Genomic DNA, 27,996 nt, shown 5'->3' on the forward strand with positions numbered 1-27,996 from the left:
CTGTTAATTACAAAGAGATGCGCGACCGTTAGATTTCCTTTTTCAGTGCATTGTGTCATCCTCTATTAAAAGCACACTTTTAGGAAACAAAACAAATAACACGTTTTCTAAGTTCAAATTACACATAAATCACGTGCAACAAAATGTTTTTAAGATTCAACGGTATGCTTGTTTTGATTAAATGAATCGCAATTACTGGAAATGTGTATGCAGAGATGGAACCCTGCATTAGCTTTCGAGGTGCCAGATGGTGCAGAGTTTTCATGAAACGATGCAGAGGAACATGGAGCATGATTTAAGATGTTGCATTGTGTAGCTGGTGTGCAGGCTTTGTGACTGATGCCTTGCAATTCGGCATGGCTCCAGGCAGCTAACAGGTCACCACCCTGCGCACAGCTTGCACCGTGCAGCATATGGGAGCCCCCTTCAATGAAGTCGAAATGCATTTGAAATAGTTTCGTTACTGGGTTTTCTACCGTATTCCAGTGCCATTTGCATGGCCCTCAGGCGCTGTGGAAAGAGAAAGAGCAGGTGTATCTTGCTGTGTTCCGTCACCCCCTGGGAGACACATTGCTCAAGCAAGTGGGGGCACCCCACTGAAGGACTGATTCTAAACCGATTATCCCCCACCCCGACCCCTTGCTCAGGTCAGGCCAGGTTTGTGCCAGTTCCACGCTTTAGATACGTGCCCAGGGGTGGGCGCTCCTTTTCTGTGATGGCAACGCAGCTTTGGAACTCACTGCCCTCATCCTTCGTGCTATGGATAATTCTCTTCTGTTTAGACATGCACTCAAGACCCACCTGTTCTGAGGTCCTCTTGCTCTTGCCTTTTAGCGCCAAGTTGCCTTCGGGTATTCATGCACTCTATACATTCCCATGACGTCACATGACATGTAAACACCAGAAAACGTACCGAACACAGAGCTCCATTTGGGGCTGGTTGTAGCCTGTGTTCACCCTGTAAGCAGGGGGCTACATTTCTATCCTTCCTTGGTGTGTTCTGAGGGTCTGTTCAGTGATGTAAAAATGATGTCCCACGATAAGGGTTTTTAATAATTAATCTGCGTGGTGTGTGGAGTTAGGGGGGGCAGTCCCTAGGCCGGTTACTGAAAACAGTGCAGCCTTGCAAGATGCAGAATCCCTTGGCGTTAGTCTGACAATAGTCCCAGGTGAACGTGAGCATCCCTTTAATGATAAAATGTATTTATATAGCGCTTTTATCCAGAGCGCTTTACATAGAAATGTAATTTAAAAAAATGGTTTTACACACAATTATATGTAGAGGAGGTTGGGTGTTTTACTGGTAGACGGGGTGGAGCTGATTAAACCCTTATGAAATATTATTTTCCTTAACTGCTCCAGTTCCACTTTTTTAGTCATCCTCCTTAGAGCCACACTGTGTGTTTTGGTAGCCAAGTAGTGAGGGCTTTAAGTGGGCTGGGGCTAGCTAGGGTCGAGCCCCAGCAGTCTCCATAAAGGGCTCCCAAGCTGGGGCCCTGACGGGGCCCATCCCAGACTAGCCCCAGCCACGCCGGCACCACAGGCAGCCCATGTAGCGGCTGCACAGTTGCACACGCTGCCTGCAGGTGTCAGCAGTTGGGATTAGCAAAAAAGAAAAGGCATGACCTTGAAAGACCCCCCCCCAGAGCTGGCGTTGCAGGGGGCTAGAGGCAGGGAGCCCCGGGCGGCCATGCCCTAAGGCCGGGCCTGGCAAGTAGTCAACTTTTTACGCAGAAGCCCAGCGGCGAGTCCATTTGCCCCTGATCAATCTGTGCCTAGTTACTGTACTCCTGGAGTGCCATCACGGGTGCTCCTTCCTGCAGGAGAAGCGTTGGCTCTCAGCCTGCCCCCTCCTGGAGTGCATTCACAGGTGCTCCTTCCTGCAGGAGAAGCGCTGGCTCTCAGCCTGCCCCCTCCTGGAGTGCCTTCACGGGTGCTCCTTCCTGCAGGAGAAGCGCTGGCTCTCAGCCGGCCCCTTCCTAGAGTGCCTTCACAGGTGTTCCTTCCTGCAGGAGAAGTGCTGGCTCTCAGCCTGCCCCCTCCTGGAGTGCCTTCACAGGTGCTCCCCTCCTGCAGTGCCTTCACGGGTGCCCCCTCCTGGAGTGCCTTCACGGGTGCTCCTTCCTGCAGGAGAACCGCTGGCTCTCAGCCTGCCCCCTCCTAGAGTGCCTTCACAGGTGCTCCTTCCTGCAGGAGAAGCGCTGGCTCTCAGCCTGCCCTCTCCTGGAGTGCCTTCACGGGTGCTCCCCTCCTGGAGTGCCTTCACGGGTGCTCCACTCCTGAGTGCCTTCACGGATGCTCCTTCCTGCAGGAGAAGCACTGGCTCTCAGCCTGCCCTCTCCTTGAGTGCCTTCACAGGTGTTCCCCTCCTGGAGTGCCTTCACGGGTGCTCCCCCCCTAGAGTATCTTCACGGGTGCTCCCCGCCTGGAGTGCCTTCACGGGTGCTCCGCTCCTGAGTGCCTTCACGGGTGCTCCTTCCTGCAGGAGAAGCACTGGCTCTCAGCCTGCCCCCTCCTGGAGTGCCTTCACAGGTGCTCCTTCCTGCAGGAGAAGCGCTCGCTCTCAGCCTGCCCCCTCCTGGAGTGCCTTCACGGGTGCTCCTTCCTGCAGGAGAAGCGCTGGCTCTCAGCCTGCCCCCTCCTGGAGTGCCTTCACGGGTGCTCCCCTCCTGGAGTGCCTTCACGGGTGCTCCTTCCTGCAGGAGAAGCGCTGGCTCTCAGCCTGCCCCCTCCTGGAGTGCCTTCACGGGTGCTCCTTCCTGGAGGAGAAGCGCTGGCTCTCAGCCTGGCCCCTCCTGGAGTGCCTTCACGGGTGCTCCTTCCTGCAGGAGAAGCGCTGGCTCTCAGCCTGGCCCCTCCTGGAGTGCCTTCACGGGTGCTCCCCTCCTGCAGTGCCTTCACGGGTGCTCCCCTCCTGGAGTGCCTTCACGGGTGCTCCTTCCTGCAGGAGAACCGCTGGCTCTCAGCCTGCCCTCTCCTGGAGTGCCTTCACGGGTGCTCCCCTCCTGAGTGCCTTCACGGGTGCTCCTTCCTGCAGGAGAAGCACTGGCTCTCAGCCTGCCCTCTCCTTGAGTGCCTTCACAGGTGTTCCCCCCCTGGAGTGCCTTCACGGGTGCTCCCCCCCTGGAGTATCTTCACGGGTGCTCCCCGCCTGGAGTGCCTTCACGGGTGCTCCGCTCCTGAGTGCCTTCCCGGGTGCTCCTTCCTGCAGGAGAAGCGCTGGCTCTCAGCCTGCCCCCTCCTGGAGTGCCTTCACAGGTGCTCCTTCCTGCAGGAGAAGCGCTGGCTCTCAGCCTGCCCCCTCCTGGAGTGCCTTCACGGGTGCTCCTTCCTGCAGGAGAAGCGCTGGCTCTCAGCCTGCCCCCTCCTGGAGTGTCTTCACGGGTGCTCCCCTCCTGGAGTGCCTTCACGGGTGCTCCTTCCTGCAGGAGAAGCGCTGGCTCTCAGCCTGCCCCCTCCTGGAGTGCCTTCACGGGTGCTCCTTCCTGGAGGAGAAGCGCTGGCTCTCAGCCTGGCCCCTCCTGGAGTGCCTTAACGGGTGCTCCTTCCTGCAGGAGAAGCGCTGGCTCTCAGCCTGGCCCCTCCTGGAGTGCCTTCACGGGTGCTCCTTCCTGCAGGAGAAGCGCTGGCTCTCAGCCTGGCCCCTCCTGGAGTGCCTTCACGGGTGCTCCTTCCTGCAGGAGAAGCGCTGGCTCTCAGCCTGCCCCCTCATGGAGTGCCTTCACGGGTGCTCCCCTCCTGGAGTGCCTTCACGGGTGCTCCTTCCTGCCTTCACGGGTGCTCCTTCCTGCAGGAGAAGCTCTGGCTCTCAGCCTGCCCCCTCCTGGAGTGCCTTCACGGGTGCTCCTTCCTGGAGGAGAAGCGCTGGCTCTCAGCCTGCCCCCTCCTGGAGTGCCTTCACGGGTGCTCCTTCCTGCAGGAGAAGCGCTGGCTCTCAGCCTGGCCCCTCCAGGAGTGCCTTCACGGGTGCTCCTTCCTGCAGGAGAAGCGCTGGCTCTCAGCCTGGCCCCTCCTGGAGTGCCTTCACGGGTGCTCCTTCCTGCAGGAGAAGCGCTGGCTCTCAGCCTGGCCCCTCCTGGAGTGCCTTCACGTGTGCTCCTTCCTGCAGGAGAAGCGCTGGCTCTCAGCCTGCCACCTCCTGGAGTGCCTTCACAGGTGCTCCCCTCCTGGAGTGCCTTCACGGGTGCTTCTTCCTGCAGGAGAAGCGCTGGCTCTCAGCTTGGCCCCTCCTGGAGTGCCTTCACGGGTGCTCCTTCCTGCAGGAGAAGCGCTGGCTCTCAGCCTGGCCCCTCCTGGAGTGCCTTCACGGGTGCTCCTTCCTGCAGGAGAAGCGCTGGCTCTCAGCCTGCCCACTCCTTGAGTGCCTTCACAGGAGTTCCCCTCCTGGAGTGCCTTCACGGGTGCTCCCCTCCTGGAGTATCTTCACGGGTGCTCCCCTCCTGGAGTGCCTTCACGGGTGCTCCTTCCTGCAGGAGAAGCACTGGCTCTCAGCCTGCCCTCTCTTGGAGTGCCTTCACGGGTGCTTCGTCCTGCAGGAAAAGCGCCGGCTCTCAGCCTGGCCCCTCCTGGAGTGCCTTCACGGGTGCTCCTTCCTGCAGGAGAAGCGCTGGCTCTCAGCCTGCCCCCTCCTGGAGTGCCTTCACGGGTGCTCCTTCCTGCAGGAGAAGCGCTGGCTCTCAGCCTGGCCCCTCCTGGAGTGCCTTCACGGGTGCTCCTTCCTGCAGGAGAAGCGCTGGCTCTCAGCCTGGCCCCTCTTGGAGTGCCTTCACGGGTGCTCCCCTCCTGGAGTGCCTTCACGGGTGCTCCTTCCTGCAGGAGAAGCACTGGCTCCCAGCCTGCCTCCTCCTGGAGTGCCTTCACGGGTGCTCCTTCCTGCAGGAGAAGCGCTGGCTCTCAGCCTGGCCCCTCCTGGAGTGCCTTCACGGGTGCTCCTTCCTGCAGGAGAAGCGCTGGCTCTCAGCCTGGCCCCTCCTGGAGTGCCTTCACGGGTGCTCCTTCCTGCAGGAGAAGCGCTGGCTCTCAGCCTGGCCCCTCTTGGAGTGCCTTCACGGGTGCTCCCCTCCTGGAGTGCCTTCACGGGTGCTCCTTCCTGCAGGAGAAGCACTGGCTCTCAGCCTGCCTCCTCCTGGAGTGCCTTCACGGGTGCTCCTTCCTGCAGGAGAAGCGCTGGCTCTCAGCCTGGCCCCTCCTGCCATAAAGCACAGGAGGCCATAATGAAGCATAACATTACCTATGAGATGATGGAGGGGTGAGGGAAGGTCCATATGCATAGACACGGTGTCTATCTCTGAACGCCCACCTTCCCTTTCAAGCGGATGCATTGTACACACTATGCAACGAGGATCAGGGGCTGGCAGTTGGGAGAAGGGGGATCGGGATCCCCCTCATTTACTTAAGTGCTACGCTGGGGGTTCTGGGTTGCATAAACCATTAGGCTGAGAGGAAGAGCTTGCAATGATTTGAAAAATGAAAGAGTGCTCCTTTTCCTTGGCATCCAAGGACAGCAGGGCACAGCCGGCTGCTGTGTCTCACTTCCTGGCAAAGGTGCTTTGCCCGGTGGGACCTCCTAGAACAGCAGGGCGCAGCCGGCTGCTGTCTCTCACTGCCTGGCAAAGGTGCTGTGCCCAGTGGGACCTCCTAGGACAGCAGGGTGCAGCCGTCTGCTGTCTCTCACTGCCTGGCAAAGGTGCTGTGCCCAGTGGGACCTCCTAGGACAGCATGGTGCAGCCGTCTGCTGTCTCTCACTGCCTGGCAAAGGTGCTGTGCCCAGTGGGACCTCCTAGGGCAGCAGGGCACAGACGTCTGCTGTCTCTCACTGCCTGGCAAAGGTGCTGTGCCCAGTGGGACCTCCTAGGGCAGCAGGGCACAGATGTCTGCTGTCTTTCACTACCTGGCAAAGGTGCTGTGCCCAGTGGGACCTCCTAGGACAGCAGGGCACAGACGTCTGCTGTCTCTCACTCCCTGGCAAAGGTGCCGTGCCCAGTGGGACCTCCTAGGACAGCAGGGCACAGCCGTCTGCTGTCTCTCACTACCTGGCAAAGTGCTGTGCCCTGTGGGACCTCCTAGGACACCTCCTAGGACAGCAGGGCCCAGCCGTCTGCTGGGGCCTCCTAGGTCTTTGCCCATCAGTGATCCATCTGTTAGGCCAAAGCCAGTGTTGCCAGATCAAAGGTGGTTTTAGTGCCTGTTTGCCACTCGAGTCTGCACCAGTAGTCACATCAGCTGACAGATAGATGCAGGCTGAGAGACCCGAGAGTCTCAGCTAGGAGGTTCACAGTGTGGGAACACAATCTGACAGGGATCACAAGTTTGCTGAATTTGGGCTTGCAATCTGCAGAGACACCGGGCAGGGGGCATTAGCTCAATGCACATGTGATGACCTCACATCCTAAAACATCTCACCCTCAGACGACACACAAGCACCGCCCAATGGAAGCACATGCAGAGACAGGCCAAAGTACCCATCTCCCCCTTTCTGTGGGAAATCTTAGTGGTGGTGTGGTGGCGAAGTGGTCATAAACTTTGCATTCCAGTGGAAAGTCCTGCTTATGAGCGAGAGGCAGGATCAGAGAAGCAGTGAGAGGGAAGATCAGAGAAGCATTGAGAGGGAAGATCAGAGAAGCATTGAGAGGGAAGATCAGAGGAGCATTGAGAGGGAAGATGAGAGAAGCAGTGAGAGGGAAGATGAGAGAAGCAGTGAGAGGGAAGATGAGAGAAGCAGCGAGAGGCAGGATCAGGGAAGCAGTGAGAGGGAAGATCAGAGAAGCATTGAGAGGGAAGAACAGAGAAGCATTGAGAGGGAAGATCAGAGAAGCATTGAGAGGGAAGATCAGAGAAGCAGTGAGAGTGAAGATCAGAGAAGCATTGAGAGGGAAGATAAGAGAAGCAGCGAGAGAGAAGATCAGAGAAGCAGTGAGAGGGAAGATGAGTGAAGCAGTGTGACGGAAGATCAGGGAAGCATTGAGAGGGAGTGAGAGGGAAGATCAGAGAAGCATTGAGAGGGAAGATGAGAGAAGCAGTGAGAGGGAAGATTAGTGAAGCAGTGAGAGGGAAGATTAGTGAAGCAGTGAGGGGAAGATTAGTGAAGCAGTGAGAGGGAAGATCAGAGAAGCAGTGAGAAGGCAGATCAGAGAAGCATTGAGAGGGAAAATCATAGAAGCATTGAGCTGGAAGATCAGAAAACAGTGAGAGGGGAGATCAGAGAAGCAGTGAGAGGGAAGATCAGAGAAACTGTGGCAGCTAACGCTGGGTATTGTAAGGCATTATGCAGACCCCTGAGATCATTCTATTGGTCTCTAATTGGTGGCAGGACAGTTGTTTAAAAACCAGTATCCAATGTGAGTTCAATGGGTACGAAGTTCATTCGCGCCTTGAAACACTTGTGTATAGGCGCGTTATAAATGCCATGTTATATCACATCATATCATTCATCCCCCTGTTTTGTTTGTGGCACTTTTTGCTGAAAAAACATCGAAAAATATGGGGTTTGAGGAGGGGGGGCTATAAGGCCTAGCGTAGGGTGGTGTATAGGGGTACATATTAGAGGGTGATTAAGGTGGACCCCCAAATAAAAAAAGAAATGTAATTATTTTTTTCAGCAAACATTTTTCGGCAAAAAGTGCGGTGAAAAAAAATAGTTTGAGGATGAACATAGAACCATTCAATGCTCCCTCATACTACACTGCTCCAAGTGCAGCCTCGCCTCGGACAGCAAGCACTTCATGAGCTCTGCCCATAAGATGCAGCAGCTAGTTTGGGCTAAAGAGGCAGCCGGGAGGAGGTAGTTGGCCCGGATCATTACGAGCAGAGCTCCGCCTCTTTTAGATGAAGGTGACTTTTTTTGCAGCCGCATAGTCACCACTATACACACCATTAAATTGTACCCGGCCAGATGTCAGAAAGGTATATATTTAATTAAACCCTCTCTTTCCCCCATGTTAGAATCCCGAGGAGTCGGCCCGCATCTCCATCACCTTCTTCCGACTCTTCCGAGTCATGCGTTTGGTGAAGCTGCTGAGTCGGGGAGAAGGTGTTCGCACCCTTCTTTGGACCTTCATCAAATCCTTCCAGGTGAGTCCAGCCAAGGCTTCTATGGTGTTTTGGGGACAGGTTTACTATCCCCCACCCCACCCAGTTGACTATTCAACAGTGCTTGAATGGGCAGAGCTGTCAACATCCCCAAATGCAGTCCAACCCTAGCTCTCCATATTGTCCATATTTCTTCTTACCCAGTTCTGATTTTCAAAATATTGGACTATATTGCTCATAAACCTGGTCATTCTAGAGAACAGCATGACTGTGATTGCCAGGTTGCTTTGTGGAAGGTTTGTGAAAGATGGGGTGCCATCATCTTTGTTGGTCCTTATACTGGGTCTCTTAAGAGTAGCTTTTTTTGTACGAATTATACATTTTCCATCAACATTGCTTCCTTGACTATTCATTTTGTTATTGTCTTATGTTCATTAATTCTGGAATCCCAAATCACAAAACATGGATATGACTTTAAAATTTCTGTTGGGTGCTCACCCATGATTTTGGGGAATTAAGAGAAGCTGGTATATAATTATACTGTTTGCGCATGTTGTGTCCAAATATCGAACCACCATTTAATCCAGCCAGGCTGGGAAATTCCCAGCAGACATATACTCATTACAAATGGCAGCTTAACATCAGGGAGCTGGAGAAGAACCTCAGCCACTAGTCGGTGTGGACGGATAAGCATGCATCACACTGGTCCGCGGTCCAACCGATCTGATATGGACTTTATCTTTCTAATGCATTGGCGGTGCGCCTTCTTGGGGCTTCAGGAACATGAGTGGGGGCGGGGGCAAAATGAAGACTGCCCAGTATGGTTACCACTTCTCCTTGGCCTAAGGAATTGGGGTCCCAGAGTATGGGGTGTAAATGGCACCTGGATGCACTTCACTCAACCTTTGACCCTGTACAAGACTATTTCTTCACCCAACATTGGTGATTTGGCCATTAAAGCCTATTCGACTATAGCGGCCAGAATTTTCTGGGGGAATTTTATTCTTCAGCTATGGTGTAAATGAAGGTGTTTTGGGAAGCACTGGAAGGTGTCCCCATAAAAATGGGCCCCATTGAGAAGCCAACCCTCTGAGGGCAGAGGATGTGCTTCTCCTGACTGTGCCGTCACTGACCCATAGGCGGCCATCTTGTTTTCAGCTAAAACCATGTGCTTGGCAAATCATAATTGAGTGGTTTCACCGGTTCACCACAGGCAACCATAGAGGGGCGGGGGGGAGGGGTGGCGGATGAAGATGAGATATTGGCGTGAGTTTTCAGATTTTACTCAAATCATGACGTGAGTGACAAAATCTGCATGGTACAATATGCTGCATAAATTGCGCGTTACTTGCATTCTGAACTTCTCCAGTTCTGACTGTGTTCTCACACCTTCTGACCTGTTTGATTCCCTCTCATTTTGTAGGCTTTGCCATACGTAGCCCTGCTCATTGTCATGCTGTTTTTCATCTACGCCGTCATCGGTATGCAGGTAAGAGACTCACGTGCGAGTCGGTGTGGGGGTTTCGATCCAAACCCTGAATTCCCGATTGCCACAGGGGATCCCTTTAATGGAGATTAAGCTAAACAGGTCTGCTTTGCTTGGAGCCCAGGTCTAGATGAAGGTGAGAGCCAAGAGGCCTGGCTCAGGAATATGTTACTCACATGAGCTTGTGTAGAGTTCTGTAAAGTGGGGAGAAGTTGCTAAACATGTCCATGAGTATTGCATGTTGCATGGTTAAATTTGTGTACTTGGAGATTTTAATGCATTTTGTGTCCTAAATCCCCTCCATCCTTGTATTGTTCCTTGCATCAATATCACCATCCATCAATCCCTGATTTCTTGCACCTGTACTTTCTTTCTTCCACCCCTTCCTTCCAATGGTATTAATCAACAAGTTCACATCTCAGGGTTGGTGTCCGGTCAAAGTTTCGAAAAAATAGTTTCGAAAGGTAAAAGTTTCAAGACAAAAGGGGCGAAAACAAAAGTTTCGTTTTTTTTTTAAATAGTAAAGAGTTTATTATAATTTGGTATAGTTAAATAGGTGTTTTAAAAAAAAAAAAGAAACAGGGCTTTGAGGGGAGGACCCCTGATAAAAAAAAGAATTTAAAAAAAAGTGAAACTTTTTTTTGACACTTTTGTGTCGGAACTTTCACCAGTCGAAATTTTGACTGTCGAAACAGTCACTATAAACCCTCAGGGATCTGCAGCCTCCAGCTCTACAGATGTTTTAAACTAAGTCTCCCAGGATTCGTTGCCTTTAAAGATGTGGGCTAAGGCCACTGGGGTTATCTTTAGTCTCAAACATCTAGAGATGCAAAGGATTCAGACCCCTGTTCTATAACCATTGCACGAATGACTATGGTCTCAATGTCGCCCCGTGCTACATCCAAAGTTTATGTTCTGCCACCTTGCCTAAAGCAGGCTTCTCCAAATCAAGCCATCAAGAAACTAATTCAGTCCATGTTTTCCGGATTTCCACACAAACATCAACACAGCCGTTTCCGCTGAATATTGGGAAGACAGAGGCGAGCAGCTAAACCACCAAAGCCGTGCTCTTGGGCCCATCAGTGCTGGAGCTCCAACTGATCATTGTGCACACAGGTTTGCACGGTGCAAAAGCCAACCCCCACACAATTTGTGCTTGCTCCTTGTCTCCAAACCCCCGCATGTCTGACACATTTCATACCGACAACTTCTTAGAATAAACACTTGGCTTGAGTTGTGTCAATTCCTCATTGCAGTAGTCCACTCATGGAGGTCCTCAGAAAAGCATTTCTATTTGTACACGCCCCCAAAGCAATCCCACATTCATGGGGTGAACATAGTGAGTATACATTTCGGGACATGGATTAGGAAGTGGGTCCATCGCACAGTTAGAAAAGGCAATTCCAGAACTTACCTGTGTAAATCAAGTGCAATTTCAAGTTCTCTTTTGTTGTCAACAGTATGGCCAGCCCTTTCCAGACTCTGCATTTAGAAGCAACCCCTACATATCTTTCTATTGGCAATTTAAAATGACACTACTGAATTGTCCCTGGGCTTGTATCTAATGCCCAGGGACGCGCCTGGTAGTTTAGCCAAGGGTGGATAGCTCCACTGGTAAGGCGTCGCTCTCCTGTTATGAGGCCAGCCTGGAATGAAGAGTCCTGTGGGAGGGACAATTCAGCCTGGCATCATTCCAGGGTTGATCAAGAAAGTGCCGTTGCAACTGGGTAATAAAAACACCATGTTATTACAGTGCTTAGAAGCAGGTGGAGTCTGGCAAGGAGCATTATATAGGAACCTAATATCGTTTACTAGATATCCCTTGTCTATCCACTGCTCTTTCCTAACCTATCACTTCCATCTTTATAAATACACAGCCTTTATCTTCTTCTCGTCTCCCTCTCTTCTTTACTCTCCCTCATCTCATTCTATAATTTCAACATTGTATAATGGAATAAAAAGCAGAGAGTCCCGCTTGAAGAGGGATGTCAGGTCTGGGCCCTGAAGAGCCCAAGCAATCACAGTAGCTCCAAGACAACCTGCTGTTCCTTTCAAATGACCAATAGCGAACAAGAAAGAGGACTATGATTATCTTGTCTGAATGATAGGTCCTTAGCATCTCACTAAACACTGAGGGTAAGCACACCTAGCACATATTGTCTGGGAGGCTGTACGAGTGCTGGCACCCCACAGTACAAAAGTAGAATCATATATAAATGTTACAGCATTTTGAGATGGTTGATTAATAGTGGACTTCTTCCAAAATATCACCATGGTATGGAAAGGCACATACCAAACTCTGTTCTTCTTAATTATTGGGTGCGTGGGCGGAATCACGCAGGCGCTTCCCCATCCTAAAGGATGATGTGCACCAGACCCACCAACCAATACTTGTCTCACATAAACTCACAACTCCTCCCACCGCCCCGTCTGCCTCACAAAATCCAACATCACCCTGTTCCTCCTCCTGCCTCTCACCCTGTCACCTCCCAGCAAAGTCTTCCCACTCAGCTCAGCCACACCCAGCGCAGATAACTGAACACTCATCAATTCTCTCTCCTCAACATGTCTCTCACATCTAAGCAGAAAATGTCCCACAGTCTCAGGCACGCCACACACTGCACAATCCCTCGTCTCACGCTTCCCCACTCGATACAGACAGTCATTCAGCCCCACATGCCCTATCCTTAATCGATTCAGCATCACCTCCTCCCCCCTCCTCCATTCCAGACGCCCTGCAACCACCTTCACCGACACTTTCCCACGAACACCAAACATCCACCTGCCCTTCACCCCACTCACCCACCTCTCCTGCCACTCATCCATGAGCCGTCTCACCACCACAGCCTTCACCTCATCCACACTCAAAGGCAGCCTCACATCAACCGCTCCCCTTCTCATACCCTCACCTGCCGCCAGAATACCAAACTCTCTTGGAGGGAGAATGTCTAGAAATTACGTAAACACCATCAATGGTATGGCGGGTTTAAAAAAAAAGCAAGAAGAAGACTTACTTTCTGAAATGGGAGAGCAGAATAGGGAATTTCAGCTAACACACCACAGTGCCACACAGTGAACATCTCTTGAAGTTTACTTCCAGTTCCGAGTCACTGAGCAATGAATTGTGGATATGCAAATGAGCTCTAAGCATGTTTTATTTGCTGTAGAAAACTGCCTTGACATGTAGGATAGCCCTAGTTACATAGCATTTTCAACCCAAGACAGGCAGCTATCAAGGACGCATATGTGTGTCACCCTTGTTGTTACAGATCATCAGTGCAGTGTGGCATTCTTGATGCTCGAGCATTGGCCGATGCTTAGCAAACATCAGCAAACACCAGCCAAGCTACGGTAGGATCAAAAAAGCCAGAAGAATCCCTTCTGCCTGGAATGTAAGAGTAGAATAGGCCATTTCAGCTAACAAGCCACTCATGCCACAGAGCCACCCTGTGGCCATCCCCGGAAGTTGACATCCAGTTTTGATACAATATCATTGCACTGTGTCCTGGATCTCAGCCTCAAAATAATTTTTAAGCCACTTGAGCAGTGCGTGCATCATGGGGGTTGATGTATGTGAAGAGGTTCCACTTTCATCTGGGCTAGAATGGTAAGGGACAGGGACGGGCCTAAACAAACATGCTCTCTCTGATTAATGGTTGGAATGGGGCATGTGTTTCTTTAAGGGGCCTGTCATGGAGCGTATGTACTACCATGACATCTGGCGTGATTGGCAGCCATCAGTTTATGATAAAAGCTGAATGAGTGATGAGCGAGATTTTCTCTGGATGAAAAGGCAGAAGCGCATCTGTTCATCCTGGGTGCCTTGTATTAGAGCCTGAGATATGAACGGTGCCTCCCTGAGGAACTACATGCTTTTTTCGACAATTTTAAAATTAAGAAACATTATGACAATATTTTATCATTATATGACAACTTGTCAATTTTCCATTTGTATTTATAAAGGGTGAACCGAGCTAGGAAGCAAGTCATTTAAGGTTAACAGAGGTGAAAGGAAGGGGAGGTTAGAGGTTAAAGTAGCTTAGGTGGTACGACGTCCTTTCATTGTGGGATGACATTTTTATGGTTTTTTGCTGCGGTTATTTTAACGAAAAAACTAATCTACATTTTTAGGGGGGGGTAGAAAAATATATAAATGGGGTGTGGATGTTCGGGAATAGATAACACATTAAAGGAGATAGGGATGGGGGGGAACACCCCAAACATTTTTTTTTTATTCAATGAGTTTTTTAAATTAAAATATCCGCAAAGAAAAAACCCAGCGAAATGTCATTCCGCGATGAAATGAGATAGAACCGATTAGGTGTCCCACACTTCAGCAGTGGAGTGGTACCTGCCTAAGAGTATGAAGACTCATTTTTTGTGAATTCCAGACTGAAGACAACTGTTTATTAACTTTTCTCCACTCTATTTATAAGTTTCACAATGTTTTATATCCTTTTTGGGCAAAGCTATTTTCTTTTTGTTGTAATTTCTTTATTGCATTTTCAACACAGAAATATAAGCGCACTCCTAACTACTTAAAATTGTCCCCACACCAGGATCAGCATGACACTATCCTTACAGGAGATATTACCCACCGCTGCAACCCCAACTTGGCCCCACCCCCGTAATATCTAAGAGAAGAGAGTAACCCCGCCACACACAATACTTTGTCATCATTGCTTTTGTTACCTGTCGACATCACCCCACAGATCATACATACGTCCAAGCCAAGAAAATGGCTCCCTTCAAATTGATGGGATACATGTATTAACGGTTCCGTGCGTTAATGTCCCCGCAAAAATGTTGCCATACAAGAATGGTGCCTTTTTTTGCCATAACATTAACACATGGAACATACGGCGGGCACCCCTGCAACCCCCAAAATGTTATTTATTTGTTTTAAAAGGGAGCATGGACACCCCCGAAACCTCTGCAACCCCTGCTCTTATTTACCCCATATTTTGTCCCCTTATATAATGTTGCCTATGCCGTTTCTCGGTGACACGGTGACTGTATGTATGGCAACATTATATAAGGGGACAATAATACCTGGTACCGTATTAACTCAGGGCAAAAACATTTGACAACTGTAATATGTTTTCATTGTGTTTTTCTTCATTTTTCGCCATGATCTGTTTTCATATTATTTTCTTGCTTAACGGAGTGGTTCATTTTTGTTTCTTTATAATCGCCACAGCTGTGTATAATAACTGGTGCAATGACAGACATGAATTCCTCTGGGCCAGACGATAAGATGTATTAACCTCTGAGACAGGACATTCTGAAAGCAGTGCCTGGTAGCAGGTGTAACCCGGCTCTCTCTTGATTCCCCAGGTGTTTGGTAAAATTGCTTTGGTAGATGGGACCCAAATCAATCGGAACAATAACTTCCAGACGTTCCCGCAAGCAGTGCTGTTACTCTTCAGGTCTGTACCCCCTCTGCTTTAGTTTTCTTTCCTACGAGGGGCCAACAGCATCAAGTCCCTGCAGTGCTTGAAGTGGGCTGAGAAATCGAGCGGTGGTGGGGTGGGGGGGGCTTCAACAAGAGGGTGTGGCCTAAACGATGGTATTGTCCCCATACCGGGACAATAAAAAAAGAAAAGTTTCCCGGTTACTTTTTAAAAAAGTTTTACTGTGCCCCCCCCTGGGGATTCGAACCCGAGCCCTGCCAGAAACAAGCCATTGTAGCATTGCACTGTGCTATTTCATTTATGCTCCTGCTGTTTTGGTTCAATCAATAAACTGCTTGACACGGCTGCACATGTCAAGCTGTCTATTGAAGGAAACAAAACAATGCATTGTGCACACAAGAAATAGCACAGTGCAATGCTACACAATAATAGCTTTTTTTTTTACTGTCCCATATTGGAGATTCGAACCCGACCTGACAAACCAGTGTCACATCGCACTGTGCTATTTCATGGGTGTTTAATTTCAGTTGTTTTATTCAATAGACTGCTTGGTACATAAAGCCAATTATGCATAAGGTCCGTTACAGGCTTTATCTGTCAAGCAGTCTATTGAATGAAACAAAGAAACACATCACCTATGCAATAGCACCGTGCAATGTGGCTAATCACCAGCGGTGTGTGGGTTCGAAAATCCACACAGGAAGGGGGGGAAAAAAAGGGTGGAAAGAAAAAAAAAGTGTCTGTCTGGGCTGTTGGGGGTAGTGTGAGCCACAGCAGAGCCTGGGCTCCATTGAGGTTTAGGGAGACTGCTGAGGATCAGCCCAGGCCCACTTAAAGCCATTGTTACCTCAAGCAGTGATGCTGTCCTTCAAATGCTCTTGCAGTAATGTTTCCCTCCGATTAGGGTATTTCTTCATCTTCGCACTTAGCTAAATACTTATATTTCAGTCTTGTTTTTCTGTATCTCAAATTCTGTGCCCTGTATTCGTCTATTTCCCAAATGTATCCTTATTAACTGTTCGTAACATGCTCATGTTCTGATCTGTGTTTAGCTACACTCCCCAGACTAGTATTTTAATGCTGGTGGTTGTTCGTGTATTGTGTACTCATTTTACTCCCCTGCTCCCCTTTTATAATCGCAGCAAGCGATCTGAAGTGACATTTGTGTCTGGCACTTTGCTTTTTATCATGAAATAAACAAATATGTATTTCCTGTTCGAGGTATGTAACTTTAGTCTGTTCGAGGGCCACTAACATGTTCCAGTCAATGGAGACTTTATAAACCCCTTGTTCTGTGGGCTACATCTTGCAATTCATGCGGTATTGCCATAGTACTCTGTGCTTCCTGGAAGAAGAAAACCAGTGAGCTCAGATGGTGCCTTTCGTAATGTAGCATAATTGTGGCCTCATTGGATCCTGGCTTTCGTGGCGATATTGCCAATAATACCATAATCCACCTATTTCCTTCCTGTTTCCTCGTGTAGCCTTTTCAAGGGGAATTAAGATGGCGGCAGTAGACGACACCACTGGTATTTGTTTGTATCATCAGGGCCTTTATCCTCGACCGCTTTGTTCCTTCCATCCTAGGTGTGCTACAGGGGAAGCCTGGCAGGAGATCCTGCTGGCCTGCAGCTACGGCAAGCTGTGTGACCCTGAGTCCGACTTCAACCCCGGCGAGGAGTACACCTGCGGAACCGGCTTTGCATACTTCTATTTCATCAGCTTCTACATGCTCTGCGCCTTCCTGGTGAGTGTCCAGCTTCTACATGCTCTGCACGTTCCTGGTGAGTTTCCAGCTTCTACATGCTCTGTGCCTTCCTGGTGAGTGTCCAGCTTTGTCCATTTGCTGCCACGATGGGCTTGTAGATGCCCCCCACACCTTTGCCTTGCGGGGGAAGAGCCCCGTCAAACCTCAAATTCTGGTTAGTCTACATAAAACCGCCATCGTCAATGGATCTTGGAAACCAGAGTCAGGCATTAAGTGACCATGGTGAAACTTCACTTACCACTTTCTGAGGGCACTAGACCTTGGGATCTGTAAGATTTCAGAGACCACCGGGAGGTACTACCAACTTTGGTGAGATTGCCCTACCCTCCATGAAGCGTCACTGGTTTCTCTGAGACTGGCAAACCTCCTGAGTTACTGGCATCTGAAGATGTTACTTACCAACTCTATTCACCACATCTGATCACTATGAGGTGCCATTAACCATTATAGAACTTCACTTAGGTTTTTTCTTCAGCTTGTCCACTTCTCTGCCACTGAATAAGCCATCCCCATCCCAGTCTGCTCTTTGACCTTTGCTCTTCCTCCTTCCAGATCATAAACCTCTTTGTCGCTGTTATCATGGACAACTTTGACTACCTGACGCGTGATTGGTCCATTCTGGGGCCGCATCACCTGGATGAGTTCAAGAGAATTTGGGCGGAGTATGACCCGGAAGCAAAGTAAGTGAGCGGGCATGGGCAAGTAGAGAGACACCGTTTGTTTATTCAATAGTAAACTGTGCAAGGCGTGATGGTGGCGTTGCCGGGCAGCTTGTTGCCATCTTTGGTTCAGCCATCTTGGATTCCATACCTCAAGGCTGAAAGATCCACATTTTCAGCTATGTGTGGAACTTCTTTTCCTTTGCTTATAATGAGTTACCAGAGAGAAAGACTGCAATACTCAGCCAAGACAGTAAAGCTCTTAAACGGTATTACCCAAATTGACCTTTTACAATTGACCTTTGTCTTTATTGGCCTAATTATAGTGGTCCTAATTTACCTTCTGCACAATTGACCTTTATATTATTTTAGTTATTTTATATATGTATTGGTTTGGTTTTGGATTATAAATAATATAAGAGGATTCTGCAGGGGATTGCGGAGGGTTTTGGATTGGGTGGGAGGTTGAGGGAGGTTTTCCCCTGCATATATTTCCTAATTCACCTTTTAAATTAGGTCAGTTCTCCCGAGGTCAACTGTGAAAAGGTCAATTAGTATACATCCCTCTGAAACGCGTGTACATAAACGCGAGGCCCTTCATGAATTCTCAAAGCCAGGCATGTCTGCAACTGGCGCATTCCTAGAGTGGCTGTGCATGTCAGAAGCTGTGGCCTTGTGCATTGGGTGGTTGACGCCTGTATTCTAGAATGGCCCACGCGTCTTTCTGTATTCACTGACTTGTCCTTCATTTGCTATCCTGCAGGGGGCGCATCAAACACCTGGACGTGGTGACTCTGCTGAGACGGATCCAGCCTCCTCTTGGTTTCGGGAAGTTCTGCCCGCATAGGGTGGCTTGCAAGGTAGGAAGGGCTGAGTCCCCTGAAATTCCAGCATGACCCTCCCCACACGGCCCAGCTAAATGACCCCAATCTGAACCTTCCACGACCTCTGCAACTGAAGTGGCCAAGCACTAATCCTCGCCTCCTATTTGAAATGCATAAATCGGTGTTTAAGAAAATACTGCAAAGGTCACTTTTGTATGTATATTATTTTTCGGTTATCCTGATACCTTCCCATGACCACGTGCCAATAAAATGTGCAGTTCCACGTGCCTTCCATGCCATCCACTGATATCCACGGACAGCTCTGCCAGTGGGGACGTATCTCTCTGATATCACCCCACTGAAACCCACCCACGAACGGCTCTGTCAGTGCACCACACTCGCTATATTCTGCTCCTCTCACATTGCCACACTGGAACCCACCGACCAGCAGCCCCGCCAATGCACCACAAACATTGTCTTCTTCCCTCTCTGATATCACCACACTGGAACCCACCCGCCAGAGTTCTGTCAATGCACCCCACTCATTATATTCTGCCCCCTCACAGATTGCCACATTGGAACCCACGGAACAGCAGTCCTGCCAATGCACCACAAACATTGTCTTCTTCCCTCTCTGATATCACCACACTGGAACCCACCTGCCAGAGCTCTGTCAATGCACCCCACTCATTATATTCTGCCCCCTCTCAGATTGCCACATTGGAACCCACGGAACAGCAGTCCTGCCAATGCACCACAAACATTGGCTTCTGCCCTCCCTGATATCACCACCACAGCTCTGTCAGTGCCCCACAGTATTCTGCTCCGTCTGATAGAACCATACTGGACCACAACCCCCAACAGCTCTACCAAAGCACCACACAATCCTTGACTTATTTTCCCTCCTATATAACCACACTCAAACTCACCCATCCAGTGCAATGCAGTACTTTTCACTTTTTCTAATATTGTATAGTCTGTGCTGAAATCTCTTGTTTATTCAAAGGCAATAATTAAGGAATTTGAATGTTCATAATTCTTTTTTACGGTTGTAATTTTATTTTGTTGTATGTTTGTTCGTGAAAAGCGTTTAAAGTCAAATGTTGGCTATGGCACGATAAATAAATAAAATAAAAGTACTTTCACTCTGCTCCCTCTGAGATTGTCACTCCAGAGCCCACCACCCAGCAGCTCTTCCAATGCAACACAATCATTAATTGCTGTGCCTCTGATGATTTTACCACCCTGGAGCCCACTCACCCTCAACTATGTTATCTGACTTGCAGAAGCACAGGTTATCAGTCCAATAGTAGGACCGCCTCTGTATTGTCAGCCTCCAGACCACTGCAACTACGTTATTTGCAGTACAAGGGCACACCTGTAACTCTTAAGACTTACAACAAGCTAAATGCACCTTCCCCGTGGCTGCTGGACCACGGTATTCCAGTGCTTGGGCCGGCAATCTATTCTTCCACGCCTCTAAATCCCAAACCGTTGCTCCATAATTGTGATGAAATGACTACTGCTCTGCAGGAGTAGAGGGCGGAGCAGCGGCCACACCGCCTACTCAGCCCTTCATTTAATTTATCTTATTGCTTTTTTCATAACACGTCTTATAAGCGCGGATCCGGGATTCGAACCTCTGTTGATCTGCGGGGTCTTGCTTCCAAGACCAGCGCTTTACCCCTCTGCTATCCTCCAAACCAGCAGTGATCCCAGTCATAAAGGTGAAACAGACACAGCCCGACAGGTAAACCTCCTCCCCTTTTTGTTTTAGTGCAGGCTAGGAGCAGGCTATACTCTACAGGGGGGCGGGGAGATGGGTGGGGGGGTGGGGAGATTGGTGGTCTTTTAGCAGGTGGTGCCACCCAAACAACTTCAGTACAAAAGGTGAAAATAGAAGAATGTCCAATGAAGGTTCTTTAAAAAAAGATAGGTTTTTACTTAAACAATAAAATGCAAACAACTAGAAAACACTAGAAAAACCCACCCCATAAAGAAAGCAACGAAAATGCAAACTTTTGCAGACATGCAGACTGGTAGGTGGCAGGGGTGTTCAGGCACTTAATTGCCACAATGTCAATGTTAAAAAATGTGTCTTGGAAGAAAAAGGTAGAGAAGGGGGCTTAAAAGTCATGATCGTGCCAAAGGTGGACCAAGAGGACAGGCCCTCTTCAAAGTACCTTCATTCTTGGTCTGGGTGCTCAACAAGGTTGAGTCAGGCTTTGTGGCACCAAACCTAGAGTCTGAGCACTTTTGGCATCAGGCCTGGGTTGAGTAGTGGAGTGGCATTGACCAGTCCCAATGCAGCAATGTTGTTCGTAAGTGGCGTCGGCTAGTGAGTTGAAGATGCTGTGAATGGCAGGCAGTGTCGGGTCAGCAACACTGATAGACCTGGTGACCTCATGAACTAATAAGCAGAGACTTGCCTTCAATGGCAAGCAGGCTCGGCTGGCGAAAGACAGCATCGGGACATTTCAGCGACATCGAGTGGGAGTTCAAAGAATGTGATGACCAAGCAGTGGTGTCAAGTTGGGGATGCAAGAAAACTCAGTGGATCTCGGATGCAGAGCTGTGGCATTGGCATTGAGTAACATCGGAAATACGGAGGTAGTTAGGTGTTGAAGTCAAGGATTACTCCGACGGTTTGCGTGCAGCATATTAGAATGCGTCGAGGTTGCCCAACCCGGAGTTGAGGTGTTTCGGAGTTGCAGGGAGCGCCAAGGGTCAATGGTTCTGCCATTGCTGGGAGTCCCTAGCAAAGGAATCCAGGATAAGGGAAGTCATCCTCTGTTCTGCACTCCCACTCCAGGGGGTTTGTTGGGCACAGGGGGGGGGGTCATTAATCTCCAGTGAATACAAGCCTGGTACCAGTGCAGCCAGTAGAGCCATCAGCAGTTCACCCCCTTTGTTCACTGGGGAAGGTAAGGCAGAGGACTTTAATATGGACTGCACTCCAAACAGAGGGCCAAAAGTGTATCTTTGTTCTCTTGATGGTGCAAAGATGAACAAAGAATTTTGGGTGCCCCTTTCCTTTGAAAGGAAAAATGCCACAAGGGATTGGTCCAAAGCAAACTTGTTGTAAGGGGTCCAATTCCTGTTGCTGTAACAAGTGCCCTTTGCCTTATGACGTCACCCCCAGAGTACCTTGCCAGTAGGAAATGGAGTGAACTGAAAAAAGGAAGTGAGCCCTAACAGAAACCAAGATGATGGCATCCTTATCCAGGCTTATCTTCCCTCTCAGCCTAGTGGGCAATATATATCAGCCCTATCATTGCTTGCCCTGCTCACAGAGCTGGTACTGGTGTGATATGAATTTGCTCTGGCTTTATAAATTTGTGTCCTTAGCAATCACTATGCCAAAAACAATTCTGGCTTATATTTAACAATGTACGCTCCACCGGACTGACTAAGGCATAACATTAATATCATTTAGATAGATCAAAGGTGAGGACGATTAAAAATCCACCTCCGCATGCAGTGACGTTGGGTCCCAGGAACTGTCGCGGATGCACATGTGACCTTTCAACTTGCCGTGTGCCCCTGCAGATCTAGGGGTGTGGATGTCAGGAGACTGGTTACAGCAATGGTACATGTGTGCACTATCATTAAGAAATTGAGAACGTAATGAAGGGGGCTTGATTAGCAGGCCCCCCTTTCAGAAGCAGAATTACCTACATCATCTTATCTGAATACAAATCTAAAAAGCTCAGGCTATCCCGCCCTTGAAGATGGCATTCGTCACAATAACATTTCCAGTTTTGGGCCCCATGTAGAATGTTGCCAGTGCATTGCAGTCACGAGATGATGCTCATGTATGTATGGGGTCCGGAGAGCTCTGCTAATTCATCCCAATCATGTATGTGTGCCGTTCACCCATAGGGCCAATCTAGCTGGCTACCTGCGAAGCACTGACCTGCATGTCCTGGTATTCCCACTCTGAGAAAGGACCCACACACATCTGCCAATGCACCTCCATCCTAACCACCTGCTCCTGCATTCTACGACTTGCCACCACACGGCGCTGCCAGTGCGCCCAATTCAAGACCACCCTATCGCCCTGGTATTCAAGTACTGGAATCCACACATAGCTTTTCCATACCCAGATCTCTAAACTGACCCACATGTCTTGCTTTGATTCATCAAGATATAACTCGAGCCATTGTTACTCATTATGTTGCCCTCCAGACTTCAACTCCCATGACCCCTATCCATCAAAGCCAGTGGTAAAGGATCATGGGAGCAGTAGTCAAAAACATCTGGAGGGCCAGATAATCAGTAACAATGCCCGGATGCACACTGCTTCTCAGAATGTTTTCTCCAGTACTAGTGCCCACACACATCTACCAATGCATGCCAATTCTGAACAGCTGCTAACTGGTATTCCTGCAGTGTGGCTCATGCACAACTCTGCCAATGCATGCTGTTCCTAGACTGCTTCCCAATCAGGATTTCCAGTACTAGGGCCCTCTCAATTCTACCAACATACCCCGATCCTGATCAGCTCCTAACTCTGGTATTCTAACAGTGAAGCCCATGCAGAACTCTACCAATGCACCCTAATCCTGGCGTGCCCCCCCAATCTGGCTCTCTAGGGATCACGCGCAGCCCTGCCAGAGGAGCTGTCCACTAATAGGACTCACACACAGCTCTGTAAATGCACCCCAAACCTGACAAGTTGCTCACTTGGGTATTCCAGTACTAAGCCCCATAAGTAATTACCTCGATCCTGGCTTGCTTTTCTCTGCCTGGTGTTCCAGTACTAGGGACAAGGCACAACTCTGCCAATGCACCTTATTCATGGCGTGCCTTTTCACCAGGTATTCCCTTACTAGGAACCCAATTCAGTTCTGCCAATGCACCCCAATACTCAACAGCTTTTTACCCTGGCATTCTATTACTGGAACTGAACAATCCTTTGCTTCAATTCTGACCTTCTCAAACTAGTATTCCAGTACTGCGACCAAAGGCACAGTTCTGTCAATCAATGCACCACAATGCTGATTGCCTGTTTATCCTGCTTCCAATGCAGTACTGCACCCAAGCTCGGTTCCTGCAATGCAGTGTCTCCCTTTGCTATGTAACTCACATGTATGTTTTCTCCCGCAGCGGCTGGTCAGCATGAACATGCCACTCAACAGCGATGGCACGGTCACCTTCAATGCCACCCTCTTTGCCCTCGTCAGGACAGCCCTCAAAATTAAAACAGAAGGTGAGCACTAGGGCAGCAGAAGTGACATCACAGGCCTTTTATCATCTGCTGGCATCACAAGAAGCAACATCAGCCAACTGTGGCCCGGCAGCAGGGTCGCACTGGGGAATAAAGTTGGCTCGGGCACAAAGTGACCCACAGAGGAAATGGCAATTCTTTCCTTTTGTGACAGGCTGTTTGAGTTGTACCCCAGGAAGACTTTTTTGGTAAAAGGGAGCGCAAAATTTGCGTCTAAAAAGAACATGTGTTTAGTAACGCCAGTCAAAGTGACTAATTGCACAGTTAAGTAACCCTTTAAACTAGCCCAGTTGGGCCACGTTGAACCCTTTGGGCACTGCCCTTTTGTACTACAGGCCAGTGCAAGCCTACCCTGAATATGACCCTTTGACTATATTGAAACAATCTTTATTGGTTAATAAATAGTGATTGATAGCAGTCACATCCACTACTCAAACTAACACACAGTAAAGGCATATTTACTTTTAATTGCTTTGAATTAACATTCTTTAAATCACAGTGTTTGTGATGCAGATCAAAATAGCCTCTGCAATTTGCTGAAACCGCTAAATTGCCAGCTCTGACCAGCTCTTAATGTTGATAAAATAGCTTAGTGGACTACTGTAGGCATCCACTGTTGAGACATGTGTGCAGAAGCAGTGACATGTTTGAATAATGGAGGGACGACTCAGCCTTTCATCACTGTTTTGTCGATAAATTGTGGGATGGGTAAAAGTCATCAGTTCTGCAGTGCTGGGGTACAGGAAAACTCAGGACTTAAGCGCTACATGCACATGTATTTATCCTTAAACAATGCCAGTGTGTCCCTATTCGATGCAGTCGGCCCACATTTTGGGAATGTAATGATATTGTTCTAAAACCGCCCCCATTGACCTGTCATTTGCGATTAACACTCACCCATCGCCCCCAAAAGATGCGAGCCAATAAATCTGCAATTTTCTTATTTACCTGGCCAGGTAATTTTGAGCAGGCGAACGAGGAGCTGAGGGCTATTATCAAGAAAATCTGGAAGAGAACTAGTATGAAGCTGCTGGACCAGGTCATTCCTCCCATAGGGGGTGAGTAATATTTCCTTCCTCAAATGTGCATTTCTAGTTGTATTTTGTATTTGTATTTATTTGATACAGAACACACTTAACAGTACAATAAAATACACAGTTAAAAACTACAAAAAGGTACTCGTGGTTGTCGTTCTAAGTGAAGAAGGTGGGTCTTAAGAATAATACGAAATAGAGAGTATCTCCGAAGAGATAGGGTAAGGGCATTCCTGTGAAAAGGAGGTAGCAAAGTAAAAGAGTGAAATCGCGATTGGGCACGGTGGGGCGAGGAACTTATAACAGAAATTGAGATGGAGAACGAAGAACATGTGCAGGAGAATAAAAAGGGATAAGAGAGGAAAGATAAGAGGGTGCAAGGCCATAGAGAGATTTAAAGACAAGAGAGAGAAATTTAAACTTGTGACGCAAGTGAAACCAAAGCCAGCCAAGAAAAGACAATGGTGGAGAAATTGAGTAATGAGGGAAAGCAAGGTATACGAGATGAATAGAAGCATTGAAAACAGACAGGGAGTCCAAAGAGTGTAGCAGAGCAACAGAATACTCGTGAAAAGATAAGTGAAGAAATCAAAAGCTTGGTGGCATCAAACGTAGCAAAGGACGAGATTTAAGAATGTTTAACAGATGATAGCGACAAGCACGTGACGTAATAGAGATGGGATGAGTTCAGTTATATTACGCCTTATGTCAACGCAATGTCGAGAGACTTGGGGAAGAAATAGTAAATCGCGATTTCACACATTTCCTAGAAAATAGTGAGCCACAAGAAAGAATCAAGACTGATGAGGGAAAGCTGGAGAAAATAGTTTTGCCCTCAAAAGAACACAAATGATATGAAAGCAAAATTATCAGGTGAGTTGGGGAGGATGGTAATTTTGTAGGGTGTATATTGGAATGAAACTGAGCCATGAAAATTCCAAGGGGATGACTATACAGTACACAGGGTCTGCAACCTGCTGATAACCAAATATTTTGGACTACGACTCCTTTATTCTGGATATGGCTGCTGGTAGAAGTGATGCAACTCATCTGGAAAGCCACATATTGAAGGCCCAGTGTATAGTGCCATGGTTTTCATTTACACTGGGAGAAGCAAGGAACTGGCTCTCTCATCCCCAGTTTGTAAGCCTGACAGGCCCTCTGCTTTAAGATAAAGCTTTGCCCTTATCCCTGCACAGACCAGGCATGGAGACATGCAAGAGCGCCAACAATGGGCAGAGCAAGAAGCCTGCATTACAAAGTCCAGGACACAACCAAGGAGCACAGAAGACTCATTGAGACTCCAAGGTGTCCCTTCTTACCTGAACTAAAACAGCTGGGTACTGACTGCATGTCCCCGGTACCAAAAACATACTGGAAGGGAACACATAATTGCACAATACCCCAGCTTCAGCAGTTAATCATTTCTCCTGGTCAAGACTTTCACCAATGGTTCCCCAGTCTGCCTCCTGGTAACCGAGACTGCCTGTGACAAATCAACGTCTGGGACACCAGTGGTCCAGGGATAAATATCAGTTTCTAAACCATCAATCAGCCCTACACCTCTAATACACCAGAAGGGATCCAAACAGATTGGAATACAAGTGAACTATAAGTCCTCCTTGTCCAATTTTGGTAATGTGGATGGAACGGCAGGCTTATCTCCACAAAGTCGTGGATCGTTTGTTAGTTGCAACAAAGCGAAGATACAATCATTACCCAATGATAAAAGGGACTGTCCAGTCAAGGTTGTATAAGCATATCTACTTTATTATTACTACAACAGACACACTGTAAAAGAACACAGAGGACAGTTTCACAAAGGAAAGGGATGCACGCTCGATACTGACAGGAGGGTAGTTGGTAAAGCAATCAGTCTTCCTGTTCAAGGTTATTTGGGCTCAATACCAAAGGGGCAAAGGGTCATAACTGTCTCTCGGGTCCTTCAGAGAAGGACCAGGGGTGCAGAACCACAATGTACCTGGTGCTGAAGAAGTACTTGGTGCGTGACAGTGTCGAGGCAGTTCCAGGGCACTTTGCAGCCCATGAGACAGAGTTAGTAGCGGGAGACAGCTGCAGATACCAGGTGGCAGGCAATTCGGCAAGCGAGGCTGGACGGACGTCTGCAGGCTTTCCGGCACGACGGCTCAGGGCCAATAATCGTCTCTTTGCTGGTTGGCGAATATGGAATGCTGGTCGAGGCCTCTCGAACAGCTCTGGTCACTGCGGCGTGACAAGTCAGCGGTGCAGACGGATGCGGTTAGAGGACGTGACTGTCTCAAAATTGTCCTTACAAAGATGGATGCTGGATGGTGCTTGTGTGACACTCCTAGCTTCTTCACAGGGCTCGTGTCCTTTCAAAGCAGTTGCCCAAAGCTCAGGAGTGTGTTAGCAGGCAATGGCCTTGTCATTTGACCAGAGACTCTTCAGCACTTCCCACCTAGGAAGCTTGCTGTCAGAACCTAGCAGGGCATGATGTCTGCTGGCTGGGTACCAGTTCTGGAGCTGCTGGACGGGTCCTCTGAGTCCGGTAACTCTCTCTGTTCCCTGGGAGATGTTTATGGGAGAGCTATTGCTTCCCTCTCGGAACTCCCGCCGTTCCTTTACTGGTGGAAGATGTAAGGTAGACTGTACCTTCAGCTCAAGTCCAAATGAGTCCTTCTTCTTACTCCTTGCAAAGTCTTCAGATGATCTGATCAGTGAGGAGCTGATCCCTCTTTTAAAGCCAAACAGGGCCCAGGGATTGGTGTAGGCCAAGCCTAACTTAAGTGAGCCAATCCTGGGTCTCCACCAACAATCTACAGTGATGATTTAGGTCAGAATCAGAGCGCTTGGCAACAGACAGGGGAAGGATGACAACATATACTTCTAAGTCCCACCTATCTTCCTGTCTGCTGTACATCAAAGTGTCTCGCTAATTAACTGAGCTCTATGCAGCGCTCGAGCACAACATGGACCTCGTTTGAAATAGAGGGCTGCAGGCAGACTTTCGTCTCCTACAATTCACATACTTCCCTGCTCTGAAAGGATGGTTCCAGACAGGACATTCACTGCCTTTTCATACCAAGGAGGGGTATTAGTACCATGTTGACACATTGCATTACAAAGAGGTGTTGGCGTCTGGTCTCCATTGTCACTTCTTGCATGCAGGCCTTCCCTGAGGCCTGCTAATTAACCTTCTTCAGTATTCGTCGCCACCAGTAAGGTTTGACTATGGAGATGCCAATCCAGGGGCCTTGAAATTCTAATCAGGCTGCCCATGGCCAAAGGCTTTTAATGAACCCGCGGCGGTCAGGTGTCAGCTACACATGACAGGGTAGGTGGCATTAGTAAGCTGTGTCCTCCCAGCCTATTTTTCTGCTGTGCGGTGAGCGTGGAAAATATGTGCAGGAATGGCCCCACATATTTTAGGAGGTTGATCTCCCATTATTCATTCTTTTAAACAAACAAAAAGCCAATGCGAGCACAGTCTTCTTGTGCAGATGTTTGAATTCCTCACATGCCCCCCAGCCTCAACATGTGAACCACCACCATACTGAGGTTCTGGTTCGCA

General features: G+C 48.9%; 1 protein-coding gene across 1 annotated transcript in view; it reads left to right on the forward strand.

Annotated features, from left to right (window-relative positions):
* Positions 1-27,996, forward strand: part of CACNA1S (calcium voltage-gated channel subunit alpha1 S) — a 596,588-nt gene that overhangs the window by 447,997 nt on the left and 120,595 nt on the right. The window contains exons 30-37 of the mRNA XM_069633644.1: positions 7,942-8,070; positions 9,452-9,517; positions 14,852-14,943; positions 16,516-16,675; positions 17,249-17,376; positions 18,119-18,215; positions 23,289-23,391; positions 24,366-24,467. Of these exons, the coding sequence (XP_069489745.1) occupies positions 7,942-8,070; positions 9,452-9,517; positions 14,852-14,943; positions 16,516-16,675; positions 17,249-17,376; positions 18,119-18,215; positions 23,289-23,391; positions 24,366-24,467 (877 nt within the window). The remainder of the gene's footprint in view (positions 1-7,941; positions 8,071-9,451; positions 9,518-14,851; positions 14,944-16,515; positions 16,676-17,248; positions 17,377-18,118; positions 18,216-23,288; positions 23,392-24,365; positions 24,468-27,996) is intronic.

Source organism: Ambystoma mexicanum, chromosome 13, assembly GCF_040938575.1.
Source record: "Ambystoma mexicanum isolate Mex_15411 chromosome 13, UKY_AmexF1_1, whole genome shotgun sequence".
Lineage (NCBI taxonomy): Eukaryota > Metazoa > Chordata > Amphibia > Caudata > Ambystomatidae > Ambystoma > Ambystoma mexicanum.